This window comes from Apteryx rowi, unplaced genomic scaffold (genome assembly GCF_003343035.1).
Source record: "Apteryx rowi isolate R43461 unplaced genomic scaffold, aptRow1 scaffold_4, whole genome shotgun sequence".
NCBI classification, from domain to species: Eukaryota; Metazoa; Chordata; class Aves; order Apterygiformes; family Apterygidae; genus Apteryx; species Apteryx rowi.
Window position 1 is genome coordinate 7,581,927 of NW_020450529.1, and position 20,039 is coordinate 7,601,965.

Here is a 20,039-nt window from a genome sequence, read left to right on the forward strand (position 1 = left end):
TGCGGAAAGCTATTTTCCGTATTCACCTTATAACAACCTTGGTGCAGGGTATTTTCTAGGGATTAATGACCAGGCCAGTTTAATGGCTCTCTGCTGAACTTCAGGCTATCAACTTTTCACAGCCTATCATTAATCCCAGGAAAATATCCAGGTTCATGATAGATATGGTTGAAAAATAATACACCATGTGAAAGTAAGTATATTGCTAGTGTTTCATCATGTACTGGCTCTAATTACTAACTTTAGACACACTTTAGAAGTGAATTAGCTGCAGCTTAGTTACACTGTAATTACAAAGCTGCTTCACTGCAGTTCTATTTATATAGTGTGTAATTACTATCTTCTCTAGCCAAGAGGTCTACTTGACGATATAATGTCCCTCAAGTTTCATACTGTAATGTACCTACACTATACTGTATTTTGAAGTATACCTGTAACATGTAAATCACAGGAAAATTGTCTACTGGGCAAACGAATTCAATATATTTCTAGCCATTGTACTCAGTCTTAAAAAAAAAAAAAAAAGTTTGGCAATGGATTACCCACAATAAGAAAAACAGAAAAATTAACAAGTATTTTGAAAAATGTGGGATAAGAACAGAAAACAGCAGAGAAAACAGTATAAAAATGTGGCCTTGCAAGCAGGGAGAGTTTCAGTCAGGTTTCAGGCACTCCATGGCTTCTTCCTTAGACAAATTATATGTTTAAGTGAAGCTCAAAAGAACCCAGTTGTAGAAGTGGCTACAGATTAAAAAGAGGTTAGGCTAATAATATGTATTACCATGTGGCAAGTCTCTCCTCTTCTGTAACACTTTTTCATTAGAATGACTGCAGTCTATGAACATATATTGTTTATAATAGATAATAACATAGGCCAAAGTCTACCAAGAGAGAGGTGCTGAAAGCTGGTTGAAATACTGCTCATTTTCTGTATGGTTAAACTTCAGTGACCTATGCTGAGCTGTAGAGAGGGGATTTTGAAATCAAGATAATCCCAAATAGCAGGACTGTTTTGCAAAATGTTGAGCTTAGTGAGTAAAGGCAAGCACCCTTCTGGATATTTGGTATTTTCCAAGCTATTCCATTGATGGAGGTCTCCAAACAGAGGCTTTCTCTGGAGAAATGATGTTACCACTCTCTCTCATCATAGGCCTCTGGTTAAATATCGTAATACAGATGGCATGTTTGCACTCCAAGCGGGAGAAGCCCCACAAAGCTGTAGCTCACCCACAGAGCAGCAGGGAGGCTTTGCATCTGGTCTTAATTAATCAGCACAATCTCCTTTATTAACTTGGATGAGCTATGAGGACTCATTCATCTTAACCATATCAGCCCGCTAGCACTGTTGTCAGATAGCCTCATGACAGACTTTATGGAGAGCACAATACCTCAGGAAGCAGCACGTGCTCCGAAGTCTTTCCACATAAATATCCACAGTCTCAGTGTTAAGCTGACTTCTGGGAGTAATGCTAAGAGATCTCAGCAAATTCAGTCCAAACAAAGAAGAAATATGTATCATCATATATCATCTCCCAGGTTGCGAACTGGGAACAAATTTTATTATGGGGGTTGTCTGGATGGAAGAGCAGAGAGGAGGGCCAGCCATGGAGAGCAGGTTGTGCTCTCTCTTCGGTCTCCGGCTGTGGTTTGGTTTCATGAGCGAGCCCTGGAAGGAGCTCCCCGTTCTCTTCAGATTGCAGCTGGCGCTTGGCTAGGATCCACCCAAGATACTTTGAGGGACCCTCTTACACCAAATTTGAGTGACTCCCAGCCTTTTAACACATCTATCCTAACATCACTGGGGAATGCTGTTACACCCATTTTATCCATAAAAACTGAAGCAGAAAAATCTGGAACTAAGTGACCTGTCTAATAACTTCCAACAAGTCAGAGACACAAGTCAGAGACCTTGGCTAGGACCAGTTCTGCTCCCTCATCCTTCCAGAGAAGGGGGCCCCTTGAAGCAGGAGCAGTCCAGTGGCATGACTCTGTCAGAGGAGCTCTCCAGTGGCAAGGACAGGCGACACTCACACCCGGGAGATGGTAGAGAGATGCAGCCCTTGTGTGCGAGGATTTAAAGCCTATGGATTTTCCCCTCAGATCTATGAGAGATGCAGGCACATGCATGTGCACACAAGGTAGGGACTATCTTGGAAGTATAAAGCACATCAGAGAGATTTCCTTCCCCATGCAGCCTCTGCAGGAGCAGGCCTGCTGCAGTTTCCATTAGACTTGTAGAAGTGCCAAAAAAAAAGCAGTAGTCTGCTGGGAAAATAATTAGACTTGGCAAGTTTGCTCAACAAGCACTTATTATATACATAGTGGTGATGGGTGGTAGGTAGAGTCTGCGGTTGTTTCACTTAATAATGCATGGATCCTCCTAGACGTCCTAAGAAACTCTGTCTGGAGTTGTGTTTGTGATCAGATGATACAAATAATGGCCAGGAGTGATTACATACTGATTAAAAAGTACTTAAGAAACTCATCTGTCCAGGAAGAGAATGCCAGGCCCTGAAATAGAGGGAAAGTGCTTGTTCCTGTTTCATTTCAGTTGTATTAGTTCATCTAACAGCAGACCCTGAATGACTCTGCATTGCACACCGAAGGGAATTCAGGGTACAGAAGGAATCRGATGTGTCTGAGTTTAGTCAGAATTAGGCCCAGAATCTGACATCTCTGGTGAATGATGAATACCTTCCCTTTTGCAGAAACAGATAGATTTGACCATGAAAACTTAGAAATGTGTTCTCTTTTGGTGCATATCCAAGACAGCAAAGTTTCCACAGATGGTGGGAATTTCTTTRTATGTGATACATTTTGGTGAAATCCCTTTGCACTGAACAGCCAGAAGTCTAAAAAAAACTTCAGAGATCCTTTAAATACTGTGTTTCTCTTCCCATGGATTTAATCTGATCTCCCATGGTCTTAAATCGATGTGGAAAATGACAAGAAATTCATGAGCTGGAGAACCTGCTGGTGAAGAATGGATCATTCAGCGATGTCCATGGTGCGATGATGGTTAATACCAATTTAGGTGTTTGTATCACTAGGCCCAGCAACTAGTTAGTTTGAAGTAGATCCAGATCCAGACTTTGGCCTCTGTAGCATCTATGGACAAAATGCAGGACTCTGTCCTCTGTGTGCATTGAGGGACACCCTCACCCTTTCTAGGGTAAGACACTTTTTAGCTGCCTTTGTAGCAAAACCCCTATTTCCTTCCAACCCCTCCTAAAATCTGCTGGGCGCCTGCACCTTTTTAAGTAAGAAGTAGAAGAGAGCCACATTCCCCAATAGCCTTTAAATTATACGCTGGTCTGCTGGGACTGCCTCTAGCCCTTCCCACCACATTGGCTGGGAAACGCAAACTCAGCTGAATGCAAGCTTCTGGTGTAATTTTAAATAAGCCTTTTTAGCGAACTAATTTTCACAGTGCTGCACACACAGTTTGTGAAGAGGGTTTCCAGTGCTCAGTTTACAAAGATATAGTAGAGCTGAGGCATCCAGAGTAGTTACCCGCTTTGGACACTTATGACCAAATATCTGTCACTGAGTTATCTGTGTTTTTAGACAAGTCAAAGTCTCAATGTCTTTTTCATACTGGGAGGGACCATTATATTTAGAGGGTACAAACCTCAGTGTCTGTGCTAGACTCTCCACAGATGATTGCCTAATCCCTGCTGCAAGAGGTTCGGTGTTTCCCCCCCCCCCGCAAACCTCCCTGTCTGGCTTGCAGGGCAACAAATCTGTCAGGCTATCCAGCAAAACTGCATCTTGAATTTCTGACTAAAATATGATCTATAACTTTTAATTGACTTTGCAGTGTTTCAAAAATGCTGAAACAGGCAAAATATGTTTTTAAAAAGTATAGAAACAGTACACTGTGACAGCAAAGTTCAGTGTAAAGTTGGTGTATCTGATAAGACTGTTTTAAAAGAGAAAGGAAAGCCATTAGAGGAAGCATTTTCAGTCCAAATTCTTTAGTAATCCTAAAGTTGAAAAGATGTAGAGTGTCACATAAAACATGTAAAATGTAAAAAGAGAAAGATAATGTTTCAACACTGTCCACATTTACTCCTTTTTGGAAGGGGGGGGCATATCATTTTCCCTTGCATAAATAGCCTAACTGTTTGTTTAATTGACAGGCTAAGGTCCGTGTTTATGCCTGAATCCTTAATGATATTTGGGCAGCTAAAGCCATGTAGAATTGGGATTATTTAAGCCTCAAGACATTTGCATTTTTGAACACCTGGAGATTTGCCCTCTGCAGACACATCAGTGTCACAGACATAAATGTCATAGCAGAATCAAAACTTGGTAGGTGCTTAACTCCACTGGCCAATAGCTTATATATATATATTTTTTAAAAGGGATTATATGATGCCATTACCTGCGATAGCAGGGTCTTGACCTTAATTACCTAGAAGATCCTACTTACCTATATATGCCCCTTTTTTGGTGTCATAGAGTAAATGAAAACATAGCAATATTTTAGCAAGTGCCAAGGCAGACAGCGAATGGAGTCTTTGTTTTGGAGCTGTATTGCCCTCACGGGGAGCTTTGCTGACAGTTATGAATGTCACTCATCAAAACACTCGCACACAGTTCTGATAAACCTAACTAGCGCTATTCTATAGCCAATGTCACTGTCACTGCTGAGGGCATGAAAGTCGGCTTTTAGCTTCATTCCTCAATGTAATCTTAATGCACCTGTATTGTCTACTAGGCATTTTCTCAACGTGGCCAAATGAATTTGGTGTCAGCAGCCAGGGGAGCTGTCCTCCTGAATAATCTTTAGTGCTTTCTAAAATAATTGCATATTTCAAAAAAATATATATGGGTCCTCATTTAGAAATTCAGGAAGGGAGCTTGGTTTGCACCTGTTTTGCTCTTGTTTTTTGCTTGCTTGTTTTCACATGGCCGCCATCAGGTTACCTCCACTCAGTTGTGGTTCTGGACCTCTCTGGCCGCCACGTGTGTTTTGCGCTTTTTGGATGTGGTTCATTCCTTTCATTAAAAGGATGCCAATTATATTTTCCTAATTGCTGCAAACGATGCCAAAAAACCTCCTTCCCCTTCACATCCATGAGCTCCTCTCTGTGCCAGCTGTGGAGGGCTGCACAGAGTGGCATAAATACACACCAGTGACAGTTACGAGATTGAAAACTGCAGCCTCCAGTGCTTGCTCAACAAGAAAGCCTGGTTTTACATTCTGTTCCTTAAGTGCTGGGTACTGGTGTCCTCTTGGCTATTTGGCCCTTCAGAGTAAGTGCTGAAATATTGGGCTACTTCCTCCAAGCCTTTAGATTTGGAAAGCCAAATATAGATAGGGAGAAAGTGAGGGGAATTATAAATGAGAAATGAGTATGTGGGGTGAATCTAAATCCAAACTGTGGTCSTTATCGCACCTCCCTATCAAATACCATTCGTGCCTTACCAGCAGGATGAGGCTGTGGTGAGCACTGTGTTGCTGCCTGGTCTGTTGGCTTCTTTTGCAGTTGTTGTGAACGATGGCTCAGCATCAAAATCAGGCTGTTGCCAAAGTTCAAGCAACCCTAGAAAATATGCGCAATTGCTTCTGCTAAGGTCACAAGTTAATGAAMTGTAAAAGACATGTCTAATAACTGCACTCCAATGAAAGTGTGAGCAACCATCCTTGCACATCTGATATCCACATCATGCCCCATGTGCCTAATACATATGTTTATGGTACAACATTCACACCTCTTGACTTGCCTACACAGGTGCTTTCTAGACTTAAGCATGCATGTAAAAATGAACRGTGTCTCCAATTCGCCACACAAATCACTAAATTAGACGCACAGGCGGCTTCTACTGCTTCACAAGAGCTTTCTCTAATGGATATTTTATATTGYACCGGTCATTTTTAATAACTGAAAATGTTCTTAGGAAAGTTTGAGAATTTTCYAAGCCTGGATTACAGCTTGAGCCTGCAAGGTGTTGAATTCATTGGATTTGACTCAGCAAAGCATTTCTGGAGCTAATCACAAGCTTAAAAGTACACAGGTGTATTGCTCTGCTTTGCTGCATTGCTCAGGGAGTTGCTGTGACCTGAACTTCGAACCTGTTGTGGGGACGGGAGGAAGGGTGGCAGGGAAGAGGCAGGCCACCCACCAYTGAAAAACAGCTGAAATCCCCAATAGTATGTTAAAATGGCCTGGCTTCCTATGTGATAGAAATGGTGCCATAATCTTAAAGACAGTACATGAGCCTGTCAAAAGGAACTTGAGTAGGTTAAAGAGGTAGTTGCTTAACATTAAAAGACTTCTAAAGGTGTAAAGAATGCGTTATTCAATGCAGCATCTTCTGCCATCAGGGACAGACTAATAAAGGTGCATCTTTTCCAGATGATTTTCATAACTAGCTAAAAAAAAAAAGCCTTTTTATTAAAAATGTTACCTGCATTAACAGAGTTTTATGATCTGAAAAGCTTGTTTCAGATTTCTGCTAAAAGGAGAGCCTGAGCTTCAGCTCCTGCAGCAAGAGCAATTGAGGATCTGGGTCATTGTTCCTAGAATTAATTGATAAGACCTGATGGGAAGAAACGAAAATAAACCTGTCAGATCCTTGCCAGATCCTCTCAGCTACTTTCATAGTTATTAAGGGGCCATGGAACTGGAAGTGTGATTCAGGCTGGCCCAAGTCCTATTGAAGAAGTATTTGGAGAGCTTTGCATTGATTTAATTTGTCTTTGAACTGTGCGCCAGGACTAGATTAGCATAGAATGGAGACTCTTTTCAGCAGCTTGTCTGCTGCAGAACTGTGATTGCATTTTGCTGCAGATGACCTGCTTTGTGTTGTTTGAAGGAGCAGTATCTCGAGGGGTTGTGCATTGGCTAATAACCGAAATAGAAGCAGAGCACAACCCCGATCTCTGGTTTGSGATGGCCTTAATTAAACAGACCGGGTCTAAAAGCAGGCAGTCAGTCACTGAAGAAGCACAGTTGCCACTACTGTGGCAACCCTTTAGCTACCGACATCCCCAGTTGCGACTGACAACCAAACTTCTTACAAGGAATGGCACTGCAGAGAGCCAATCATCTTCAACAATTTAGACTGTTTCTTTGGGTTCAAAACCAAGTATTTCTTTGCGTCATTGTGAGGGGGCTTATTCAATCATTCCTTTCCCCACAACAATGGCAATCACAGCTCCCTTCCATGACCACGTCTACAATTAGTAAAAGCAATAAGAAATATTTAGCTCTTCTACTAAAAGATCAAGGTTCACTTAGAGATCACAGCACAGTGTATCTTATTAAATGGGCTCAATTTCTGGCCCAGCATTTAGTGACTGTCAGGCAACAGCCTGCTAATTTTGCTTAGCCACTAAGACTGGGAATTATCTCAGCCAGCCCTGCTCACGCAAAGGCAYGTTGTCTAGGATTACTTACATAGGCTCTTCCTATAGCCAGCAGAAAGCAAGGAGTACCSCAGAGCCTCCCCCATCCCATCCTGCATAGGTGGGATGGACAGCCCTCTGGCAGCGCCTCTTTCTCCCCAGATTCCTAAATGGGACAGACAGTTCCTGGATTGCAACTTTAGACTGAATACAAAGCCTTCAGGCTGCATGTTGGTGACAAGCATTCACCCATGCTTTCTGTTTTTCAAGGGCAATCTTCCACCACAAGTACCATTATGGGTCTGAAGATAGATGGGGCTCTTTCCTTGGCAGCCTCCTTCCGTAATTGCCATTAATGTTGCTTACGATTGCCGTGCATCAGAAGGGTATTAGAGCCCAAGGTCTTTTAATGCTTCAAGGAGGATCCCAGACTGAAAGCAGGAACCCTGTAATAATTCACTTGTTTGTGTGAAAAATGAAATACGTGCAGCTAGTGCGTGTGCAGTTGGTGCCAGAATATAGAGACCCCAAAGAGGAGAGAGGCTTATGAGTTTAGTGGCTTGGCTCAAGAGCGATGTAGACGGCAGACTACCACACCCGTTCAGCCACGGTCTTGAAGCTCTGCAGTAGGGAGTCTGAATCACTCCCCTTTCCCTTAAATATGGATATCACAGCCAAGGTTGAATACATCACTGTAACAAGCAATAAAAAATTTCCCTTGAAGAAGAAGTGATTTCGGCTGCAACTTCAGGCAGACACAATGCATGAGGGAAAGTCAATTTTAATCTTAGGAAACTCTGTCCATCCATTTGCATAAGCTGTGAAGCAGGCTCCCTCTGAGCAGAGGCAACAAGAAATCACTGAAGCTGTCAGAGAAACTGTCTGGTAAGGAGTTCCTGGAGGTGGCCGTGGAATAAGAAGCTATGACCAAGAGTCATATTACCGTGTACGTGGAGTCAGGGCTGGAAACCCTATGAGGATAAATTACTTACCAAGTAGAAGGGCAGCATTAACCTACAGATCACACCAGGCAAATGTCAATCCACTTCTTTTTTTTTTTTTTTTAAGAGCTTTATTAACTATATTAAAGCTTCCAGAAGGTATATTAGAAAAAGTTCAGGACCTTCCATCAATGCCTTTGTTCCCGAACAGCCATAGATATAATTGACAGCAAAAGAGAATATTAAAAACACAGCAACAAAACCCTAAATATATTGAATGGATTTTGTTTTTCAGAGAAAATGCAAGATACTACATAAGGATAAAATTCAAGTCCTACTGAAGTCAATGACCAAAYGCCATCATTCTTTAGTGGAATGAAGGATTTCAATGAAAAGAATTTGTACAAGAAAATACAAGTGATCAGGGGACACCTTTGCTCGGCAGGCAGGCTCTCAGCTCCCCTTCCCCRTTGCCAATGACTTCCTTCGTGTCGGGGTCCGAGGCTCCCGGCTCGGGGCAACGGATCCCATTGCAGCTCTAGCGTGCCGAAGGATTATTCACTGACACGCTGATGCCTGTAGTTGCTCTGTGCTTCACTTCTTCATTTGTAYCATTAATTAATAATAATAGCCCTTACTGTGCTTTTAAAAGAAAGAAAAAGCATGGTAAAAACTGTAAGGCACTCAGATACTGGATAATAAGRACTGTCTAGCCTCTCTGGGTAAGTTTTAAAGAATTTTGCACAGTTTGAATGCTGCTCAAAGTTGAAGCAGTGCCGCGTAGCGCTGCCCTCTCATGATCTGCCCTTCTCAGGCAAAGGGAGGGGAAGGACGCCTGTAGTATGCAGGCCCTGGGCCGGCCCCCTGCACAACGCCACCTTTCTCGAGGCATTTTGCTAAATGCAGAGGTCCCTGATCAAGCCAGGGCGAGCGACCCCAAGCCTTCACCTTCCTAGCACAAGCTCTTCACAAGGACAGGCTGCCTTGCTGCCGCTTCATGCACAGGCATGCACTGCCCTCCTTTGGTTCAAGCAGCTCTAGCTCATTTTGTATTTAAAGTCAAGCATAAGCTCGATTTTACATTTCCATGAGACAGAGGTGTAAGTCACAGCGCAGCCGCCAGTGGAAGGCAGCACCAAATCCTGGGATAGCTCTGACGCTGCAGTCCAACACGCTGAAGACAAGAGAGGCTTTTGATCTTTTCTATGAGCACCAGGGAGTACAAGTGTTTTGACTGCATCACGAGACGATCCAGCCGTCATAGTACTTAATGCACAGCCAATTCAAGCTGTGGGAAGGGCTCTGCATTGACTCTGATGGCCATTGGCCTATTCACCGAATAGATCTGTAGTACTGGGAATAAGACTGGAGCATTGGTTACACTCCCATTCAACCTATGGGAAATACATAAGCAAAACGGTGCAGGACCTTTGGTATATGAATGGATACCACTGTGTGTCCAAGCACTTTATAAGCAGCTAGACTTGTTTCTGTCCTAGTCGTCTCCTAAGACAAAGAAGAGGATGCACGTGGCAGAGCATAAGGCAGAATTTGAAAACCTAGTGTGATTTCACAGCTAGAGTCAACTTAAGCAACTCAGAAGTAATTTCCTGTTCAGTTCATTAGAACAGGTTTAAACTTCATTTGTGCCATTCACTTCCRTCTTCAGTCCTTCTTGTTCATCTCTCAAAGGTTCCAGCTCAGGCCCATCCTGTAGGGTTTCTTTGTTCCAGTTACTTCTACCTTCATTTTCTGTCCTTACAATTTTAGGATCCTCTTCTTTTGCCTTTCTTTCCTTCTCCTCTTTGGCAAGCATACGATAATTATAGTAATTCATGATGAATAGGAATGTTCCTGCCAAGACCATCACAGCTCCACATTTAATGAACATATATTTGTAGTCCCCAAAGGTATCGATAATGGTTCCTGTAAAATATAAATTAAAAAAAGAAATTTAGAGATAAAGGCAAGAATATTGCGTTTGCAGTTCCTAAATGTAAAGGGACACTCTTGTGGCGTTAGGATAAAATAAGACATTCTTTATACGTCTGATCTGTTCAGTTCTGATCCTGCAAATACTTCACACATGCTCCACTTTACAGCCTGCAGGTAGCTGCATTAATGTCAGTGGTATTATCAATGATTTGTACAGTTAAGCAGAAGGGGACAGAGAACCTGCATTGTAACCTCTGGATTTTTCAGGCACATCTATTTTTCCCTGCAGAAACAAAACCCCATGATTGCTTAGCTTGCACGCAGTCTTTCTATCGACTTCAGCAATCACCCGATCAGGTAAATGACATCCATCCAACTTGGTAGTGCTGAGGCTGCCAACAAAAGTGGCAGCTTTCAGGAAGACCTCTGTGAGGTGGACATCTGGCCACTGAGTCTCATCTCAGACTACTGACTAAGACCCACCAATTYATTTTACCACGGGTCATTCACCAGCATCAGAGGGTACTCAGCTTTTGGTCACGGCTGCCCTTTCTGCATTTAAACCTGTGACCTGAAGATGAAAGGACACTGCGTGGAACTGAAAAACATTAGTTCCAGGGAAAGCAAAGATGATGCTGTCAACGTCAGATAATTTCAGTGCCAAGACAAACGTGACAGGTTCCTCTCAAAGGTTAATGCCTCAGCTACAGAGTTACAGAATAATTGAAGGGAGATGGCTTAATTGAAATGTCAGTGTTCTCCATTATGTCAGAATGTAATGCAAACGTTATTGGGATTATGATCCTGAGTATTAATTCCCATTTACTGGAGTAACATGGACCATTCTTAACATCCCAGATGCTAATTAAAGTAAGACCTACTTCTAACCGGGCCTTCATAGTACAGATAGTCCTGCTTTAAACTCATTCATCATCCATTACCTCGCCGACTTTCTGGAATATATTCTTCTCCTTAAAAAGAGGGATCTTTACTTCCTGACTGACTCTTAATGCTGAAAATCTGATGATTAATTATTCCACCACATACTCACACTAACAAGGGATTTTATGGCTACTAAATAGATTTACTGATTGCAAAAATAACCATTTTAACTGTTTTTGGTCAACAGTTCTTCTTGAATCATTCCTACATGTCTTGGTACACTATTTTAAATGCACTGTGTTTTTCATGCTACTCGTGAAACATCAACCAAATGCTAATTGCAACAATTTTTCCTTTTCTGCTAATCAGGATGACCTAGAGGTCTCCTAAATAGGTTTCAACAAGAGTTTTAATGAGTAGAGTATTGGAAAATTCAACAGTAGGATAGTCTCGCCTCTTTTCCTTCGAGAATAAGATAAAGTCATAAAACACACTGGGAACAATTTACTTAGTTCATTAAAGCAGAACCCTGCAGTAGGTTATTAAAATGCCAAAGAACCAATAAATTTGCTGCTTATTAAAATGGTGGGGAAAACCCTACAAAACTAATATTACTGAGTATTACACAGAACTGTTTTAGCCTCATTAGCAGTCTGTGGTCATTAACTTAATCTTCCACACAGAAAATTATATAACTCAGAAATGGTCATTTTTAAATCGTATTTTCTTTTGTTTGTCATTAATTAAATAATGAAACTCTAAGAAAACAAGAGGATACAGCTGCCTCTGTCACACTCTATGCACTACATGGTAATACAAAGAATTAAATGGCTCTGCAGATGTGTCATATTGAATAAGAAGCTTAGCCAGCTCTCAAGTTTTGAATCCAGGAAATGGATTTATCCTGCTTTCTGTCTGTGCAGTCTTTAAACTTATTTGGAAATGCTGTCACATTCAAAAGAATTAGCAGAGGTTAACTTTTATATATCCAAACACATACAGAACACACAACCTAGTTAAGTATTTTAACTGTACAGCATACCTAAAGGTGACCAGTTAATAAACCAGTTATTCTAGCTTGCATACGGGTGAAATGCAAATTTGCATAGAGAGGATGATATTTGTACACTGATAGGATGTCACCTACAAACTCATTTAATTCATAGCCAAGTCAGACGGGATTTTGGCTCTACTAGAGCCAAATGCCGGATTCAAATATTGTGTCTTCCAGACATAGTGCATTCTTCATAGAAAAAGAAGAATTGAACACGTGCTATAGAGGGAAACAAGACGAGGCTCTTAAAATCACAGGAGCTCACGGCACCACTTATCTTCAGATGCCCATAGGCATTGCTGGAGGGTTTAATATTGTCAGCATGGACCTTTGAGGGTCTCTGGCTCTTGCACACTTTCCCTGAGCGTCCTTTGGGGCCCTACAGACACGCATAGAGACTGCAGTGAAATGAACTGCAGTGCGCAGGCTGGACCTAGCTCTCTCAAAGCCAAGAACTAGCAGTGGCTAGTAAATATAACAGAGCACAATGAGACTAAGGACTACAGTCACAAGGGCCTAGCACCAAAAAGTATGCTCAGCACACAACAATAGCGGAGGGTCAGGCTGTTTTCAGCATCTCTCTAAACACAGACCACAAGACAAACAAAGGATGAATTTTTCATAGGTGAGGAAATACTCTACAAGAAAAAGAACAGAGATCTCAGTCATTTTCATAATTGCTTTTTACTCTATTAAGTATTCTAATATGTTATATTTTTCAATTAGTAAAAAAAAATCAAATCTGTTCAAAACAAATACTGTGCCACCAAAAATAAACACAATTTATTTTTGGAACAGCCTCAAATCTATCAGAAGTGCAGAGATGACAGAAATTCATAAATGGAAATACTCAAGAATTACCTTCACTGTAAACTATTGAAACCAAAATTAAAATATTTACATGTGATTGCTGGATCCAGCATAGCCTCAGAGACAAATAGCAAATATTAATTAAGACCCTGAGCTTGAGTCAAGAAAAGGATTTCATAGTGCTTTACTGAACTTAAATTATGGTGGACTCCAGCCTTTTGCAACAGGCTTTCCAGGAGAAATCACCTGAAGTGCAGGTTCCTTTGTGAGTGCGAGTCCCACTGTACAAGTTCAGTTTAAGTGTCTGAAAGGATCAGGGACTAAAATCCTCCTGCTGCAACCAGATCACTCCCCAAATTGTTGACTTCAATTGGAGTACTACAGAGAAAGGAGTAAAGACGAAATGCTGRAGCAGAAATCTAGGACCTGCATTTTCTAATTACTAATGGAAAAAAAGGGTGGGAAGCAGAGAAAACACATTTAGAACCACTTCTTACAAACTGTGCTTGCAAGAGGACAAATATAGGCCCTTTGAGCAAGGAACATCATCCCCGTGGAATTACAGGGGGAAACGCACTCACCTCCAATCGGTGGCCCAAGTAGGATGGTGCAACACTCCACAATGGTGACCAGGCCAACGGCGCTTGTGAACCGGGCAGCTCCCACGAGGTCCATGAGCGTCTCGAAAAGCATGGCACAGACCATGCCGAAGGCCAAGCCGAAAAAGATGGAGTAAACGACGAGCCCCGTGTAGCCTGAAGCCAGGGGGCACAACAGGTGGCAGGCACCATTGAAAGCAATCGAAAAGCTGAAAAAATATTGAATCCTTGGCCTGACCCACTTGCTGTTCGCAATGACGCCAGTGGCAGGCCTGGCGATCATATCCACGATGGCAAGAATCGAAAGGAGGAAAGCGGCTGAATATTCATCAATGCCGATGTGCTTTGCATATGGTGCCAGAAAAACGATGGGGGCAAAAAACCCCAGGAACATGAGCACGTTTCCAATCAGGTAAATCAAGAACCCTCTGTGCTTAAAGAGGGAAAAATCAAGGTACCGATTGATTTTTTCACAACAGTCCTTTTCTTCTTCCTCTTCCGTTTTGGTCTCCGCAGGGGCGTATGCGGGATTGCTCATTTCCATGGACATCTTGGTGACCTCCTCTTTCGGAGCCTCCTTCCCTTCCTCAATCATCTGGTTTTTGACCGACTGTTTGGCCACCCCAATGGGCCTGAAGAGAGCTCCTGCCACACAGCAGTTTAATAAAATTGCCCCAAGAATTAAAAAGCTGCCCCTCCAGCCAAAATTGTCAAAAAGGAACTGGTTGAGAGGAGCCAGGGTACAAAGCATCACGGGGCTCCCCGCCATAGCAAGGCCGTTTGCGATGGGTCTTCTTTTTAAAAAGTATTTCCCTATGATTATCACGGATGGCTGGAGGTTGAGAGCAAGGCCCAATCCTGGAATGGAGAAAAAACCCTGAGATACACAAAGGAAGATTTGAGACCCTTTTATCCTCAGCTCACTGTTTTAGGTAAGTTCATGGAGAATCAGTCCACTGGTGGCTCTTCAACATGATAGCCTAGATGGAAATTTTTCTCAAAATATCCCTAAACTTCTTGCTGCTGAATCTGGGGAACCAGCCCCCAGAAAGGTGCTTTGGGTCACAGAACATCCCTTCCTTTGGGGCTGCAAATCTCTTGGGTRGCAAACCCTACCTCCAAGAGTTTGCTTTGTACTAAATCGAAACTCCACCCTTAACAAATGCTGGAGGGCACACAGACCTCTCCCCCGAAACGTAGCCTCAGCTGTGTCTTCCACTACTAATGTGGTGACATGAGCGACTCGGATCTGATGCAAAAGATTAAGAGGTCTGCAAGTACACAGCAAAACAGCTACTGAAGATGCTAATTAAACAGGACCCTAGAATGTTTCTTTTAATTAAAATTTATTTTTCTTGCATTTAGATATATAAATGGTATTATAAATCTACATTGCTAATATGGTTAACTAGCTTTTCTTGCACAGGTGAAATGTGAAAGAAGAGCTATTGAATGCTGTGGCAGTCTGAAATTTTTGGGGCTCTGTTGCAGAGCACTGGTAAGTAATCTCTCTTTTCAAAATTTCTATGTGCCGTGTTTCCTTAAAAAGTTAAATTATCAGAACTTCATCAAAATGACATTTAAAAATCATGCCACATATCTTCCGCCCTATCATCTAGGAAAGAATGAGCCACATTAGAACAAAGCAGAAGTGTAATCCTTGAAGTGATTATACCAGAGAACATGAATCCTGAAAATAGGGTCATGCAGATTTTTTCTTGTTCATTAGTCTATATAATTAGTTTGTTTAACTGTGCAGTACATAATTAGGCATATTGCTTTACAGAAGAGAATTTAGAAAGGTCAAGGTCCTCAAAATTAATTAAAGAACACTATCATTAGTAGCTGATATAATAGAATCCAACTGATGCAGCAGAATTCAACTGATGTTGGATAGCTTAAATTTAAATGTTTTTACAAAATTATGTCTTTTGCCAAATCTAGGATTTGTTTATTAAAAATGACTTAGAAGTTTAACACACTAAAAGGAAATTGAAAAAAACAGAACATATTAGTATTGTCTTGGTAGGAGGAAACACATTCTTAGCATAAACTTTTTCTTCCAGATAGTCCATATATTTGGTAGGGCATATCTTTGGGAAGTACAGACCATACGTCACACATAAGTGGCCAAATTCATCCCTGTGAAGAGGGCCAACCTGGAAACTATGGAGGCAAAACACAGCATTAGTGAAAGAATAGCTTTGCCAGCTCTCAGAAATAGGAATTAGTTTCACCTGAGAAGATGCAATACAGTGGATTAGAGTTTGCTTTAACTCCGTATTTCCCAGGGTGTTAGGTTAGCGCAGGAATTGAAAATTCATTTTCACAAAATCATTTTTGGTAAGGATCTACCACATGCAGTGGCCAAAAGAACCCCTCAGAGGAGAACGAAAATTAGATTGGCTGCCAGCTACCCACTTAACCAATAATCAACTAGAATCTTTTATTATGTGAACATTAATTTGCAAGTCAGACATATCTAATTTAATATTACCTCATGCTCTTCCCATTAATTAAATTTGGAGAGTTTCAAATTGACTGACTAGAATTTCAATTTACTTTAAGCTTTTGGCTGACTTCAGATGGAAATATTTATATCCATTTTATCCCAGTTTGCAGGAACTATAGCAGCATTCCCATGACTGAAATTGTTCCTCAGATAACCCCATTTTCTCCCCAAGGAATGACAGAGAGGCCCATTGGTGGTGCCATATGAACAGAAGTAAGTCTGTGCCAGAGGAGCATCTTTCCCTATATTGAATACATCTCCCTCATTACCAGAAGTTGGAAATAAGTGGTGCTACAGTATTGCGTTGAGTAGCTATTGATACTGTTCTTCCTTTTGTAGCAAGGGAAGAGCCCACCAGCTACTTCAGCGCTAAACATTGAGAGTCCAGGCAAAGCCTTCAGCCTCTTTAGGCAACATGCTTCATCCTCGATCCCTTTTTATTTTGTAGTGGTCTAACTGATACGGATTGAACTAAACTCTGACCAATGGTTATCGGCTTGCATTTAGCTTTGAAACTGGCTGCTTCTATCTCAGACATGAAGAAGGGCCTGTGTGCCTGAAAGCCTGTCTCACGCATCCGAGCTGGCAGTCATCCAGGACACCAGCTTGGAAACCCCACTACTTCTTCAAAGTGCTATAGGGAAACAAACCATCACTGCAGAAGAGAACCTGGCTGCTACAGCACATGCAAAAGAAAGCGTCCCCTGCAACCCACCGCTCCCACCAAGGACAGCATTGCTTCAGACCTGCCTCTGATGGCAGAGCCGGGCCCCTGATCTGCATACAAATGGAAAAGACATAATTGAGAAAGCAATTGAGATTGCTGTGTCTAATCCCTCCACTGTAAACAGATACTTCCTGCTCTGCTCCTCTGAAGAGATTTCGATTAATATGCCAAAGGCACAGGACTGCAGCAGAGACCTCCTCGTACCAACTATCTTCTTTTTATCTCCATCCCTGAGAATTACATGAGCATGGTCTTTTACATCAGTGTGTTTCCTTTTCAGGATGCTAAGAAGGAGGCTAGAAAAAGTACGATGTTTACAGGTTGCTTTATATTCATTGCAAATTGCTTTTACAAAAGTCTCTCTCCTCTTACAGTAAAGCCGTCTCAGCCGTGCGATCAGCAGGCAGCTTCGTATAATTGTCCTTGAATGCTTCCATGTTAGACCTGAGCAGGAAAAACACTTCAGGCGTAATTAGAAGCATCAACCATGTTAGCTGAATTAGAAGTGTCTCCCTCTCTTTGTCAAATTAATATTCCCCAGTACACACGCCATGCCTGGAGCTGACGGGTTATTAGCTAAGGCTCCATCCATACAGATGTGGTCATTCAACATGCGGGAGGGAAAGAGGTCCACAAATAAAAATATGCTTTGCTCTGAGGAAGCATCACAGCATTGGTGACAAGGGGGACACGGAGGCAGCTTTCCCCTGGGCACTCTGACACTGCCAGAAGGGTTGTGTTCATCGTGCACAACTTGCATTACCAGCTCTCTGGAGCGGGCAGCAGGACCAGATTGGCACAGATATTCAGGAACCAAAGAAGAGCAGCAGCATCCTCAGAAACCCAAGACCCATTGCGGTTAGGTAAGTCCTTTTTTAGGCACCAAACTGCCCTTGAAAATAGGACCTGCTGCCTTCTCACAGCTTTATGCAGCACCTGGAACAGTCAAAACTTGGTTGGAGCCTTGGCGTGATACAAACAGCACGATTTTTTGTCTCCGTAAGGAGCAGTTTTGTTTCACAGTTGTCCCTACAGTAAGTACTGTGCCTCCAAGTCAGTTGGCTGGTGTGGACCAGCGCAGATGTACGTTACCAGTAGACTTCACTCCACACAACTAGGACAACTGCCTCACTCCCCCCAAAAGGCTGTTAGCAGTGCTCCATGTCTGAGCCTTTCTGCTCACCAAAATGCAGATATTAATAGCAAAGGATTTATGTTTTCCATGTGCTAACCTAGTGTTTGACAACTTGCTAAAGGACCTTGTTTAGAAGGGAAAGCTGCAGGCCCAGGCATCGACAGCCTACTTTTGAATTTATCCATGGGAGGCATTGGTGATTTTTACTTCTTGCTGTTTTGCTTCTGGAATCTCTTTCAAGGAATCTGCAAGATTTATTCATTCAATAATAACAGAGTTTCAACTGACTACAGTGGCTCTCTGTGGAAAGAYAAGGGCTTAATAGAAGGAATCCTACATGGGGATTTCTTTGCCACTGTGCAGATTTAATAAAGCAATGTTGGTGTAAGAGAACAGGGTGACAAACTTTCTGTCCCAACTTACTTTGCTAGCAGCCAGTTTTATTGATTTTAAATGTTGAGCTCATACTTTTCATGTTCAGATAGCACCAATACCCAATGCAGCTGCAGCGACGGGGAGAACATTCGTTAAACTACACACCCTGCAACCTAGAAAGACAATTTTGAACTCATTGTGTCATCTTTTGGGGCAGATATTGTAGTTGCACTGGAAGAAACATTGGCAGTACCTTAGCCAAAATTATCAGAATTATTGTAAGCATGCAGCTTACAATTGAGCACCAATACTCACGCAGATAGAGGACTCTGATCCATCTACCTTTGAAAGCAATGACCTAGCACCTGTAGACTTTAAAGGTGATGGACCGAGCCTATACCTTCTCCTGTTAGTTTTCAATATGGAAATACATATTTCAATACAGAACTTCAGTGAGGAAATAGAGGGTTTTTTTTGATAGGGAAAAAAAATGAACTACATTTCAGGGAAAATATTCCACATTTTCCACATACTCTAGTGGTTATTTTTTTCAGATAAAGAACCTCCTAATGTCACAAACAGGCAAAGAGCAAAAAAAACCCACCACCACCAMCAACAAATCCACACTGAAATCTCATCTGCATTTCATATATCTCATAGACAGAATATATGGACATACATAGTCATATAGGGTCACTGGTGCTTTCTTCTCAGTCGTAGAGAACTCCTATCTGCCCAGGGCAGAGTGTGGCAGGGCTGAGGGCACTAATGACCACTCTCATACTGCCACTCATCTGCAAAGATTTTACCCACTATGTTTAGCAAGGAATATGGAGTTTTGCAAGAAATATGCTCTTTGCTACAGCTCAGCTGGAGCAGTTAGCAAGCAAAGGCCCTTATCCCACCAGAATTTTATATGTGCACATCCCCTGGCCTGCCTGGGTTCCGCCATTGCCTTCGGCCAAGGCACAGGAGGGAAGGTGTCAGAGCAGTCGGAAGCGAGCCTCAAGTGCAGGGAAAAGCAGATGCTTTCTTCTTACCTGTGATGAAGCCCACGCAGATGTAGAGCTGTAGGATACTGGTGCAGAAGGCGGCTGAGACCATCCCTATGCCACAGAGCAGGCCTCCAAACATAACCACGGGTCGGCTGCCATAGCGGTTCACTAAAATACTGCTTATAGGACCTGGGGAAAGAGTGCAAAAAAACCCAAATAATCTTTCAGGTAGGTATCCTCTGACAGAAGGGCATGTTTGATACAAGGCAAGTAAAACTCTGCAATGTCAGCACCCTTCAGCTGCTGCTAACAGCTTCTACAATGACTTCAGGAACAAAATGGAAAAGGAGAGGAAGATGACCTCTATCACGTGGAGTGCTCTGCTGAGACGGCTGCATGTCTCATGCCACACGGTGGTTATGTGCAATTGGTGATGGTCCTTGCCCCAAGGACTTTAAGGTGTCCACAGAGAAGGAAAACAGCAATACCATATCAGGTGAACATATGATCCAAACAGAGGAACTTCTTGATTTATTAGGATGCTAAACATGAAACACTGGTTCATATTACAAGGCTGATATCGTGAATACTGTTGCATTTTTAATGCCTCTTTTTAATGCAGTTCCGATACTCCTGGCCAGCTGACTGATGCTCCAACAGAACGGTTGTTAATTAAATCTTAATAGCAGTCAACGAAGGTGGAAACAGTTTGGTATG

At 42.2% G+C, this 20,039-nt stretch overlaps 1 protein-coding gene across 1 annotated transcript in view; it reads right to left on the reverse strand.

Annotated features, from left to right (window-relative positions):
* Positions 1-9,214: 9,214 nt before the first annotated feature.
* The window catches only part of LOC112970534 (monocarboxylate transporter 2-like), a 41,026-nt gene continuing 30,201 nt past the window's right edge, over positions 9,215-20,039 (reverse strand). Inside the window, exons 4-6 of the mRNA XM_026075018.1 lie at positions 19,368-19,511; positions 13,561-14,436; positions 9,215-10,224 (exon numbers count right to left, since the gene is read on the reverse strand). Coding sequence (XP_025930803.1) covers positions 9,932-10,224; positions 13,561-14,436; positions 19,368-19,511 — 1,313 coding nt within the window. The 3' untranslated portion in view covers positions 9,215-9,931. The remainder of the gene's footprint in view (positions 10,225-13,560; positions 14,437-19,367; positions 19,512-20,039) is intronic.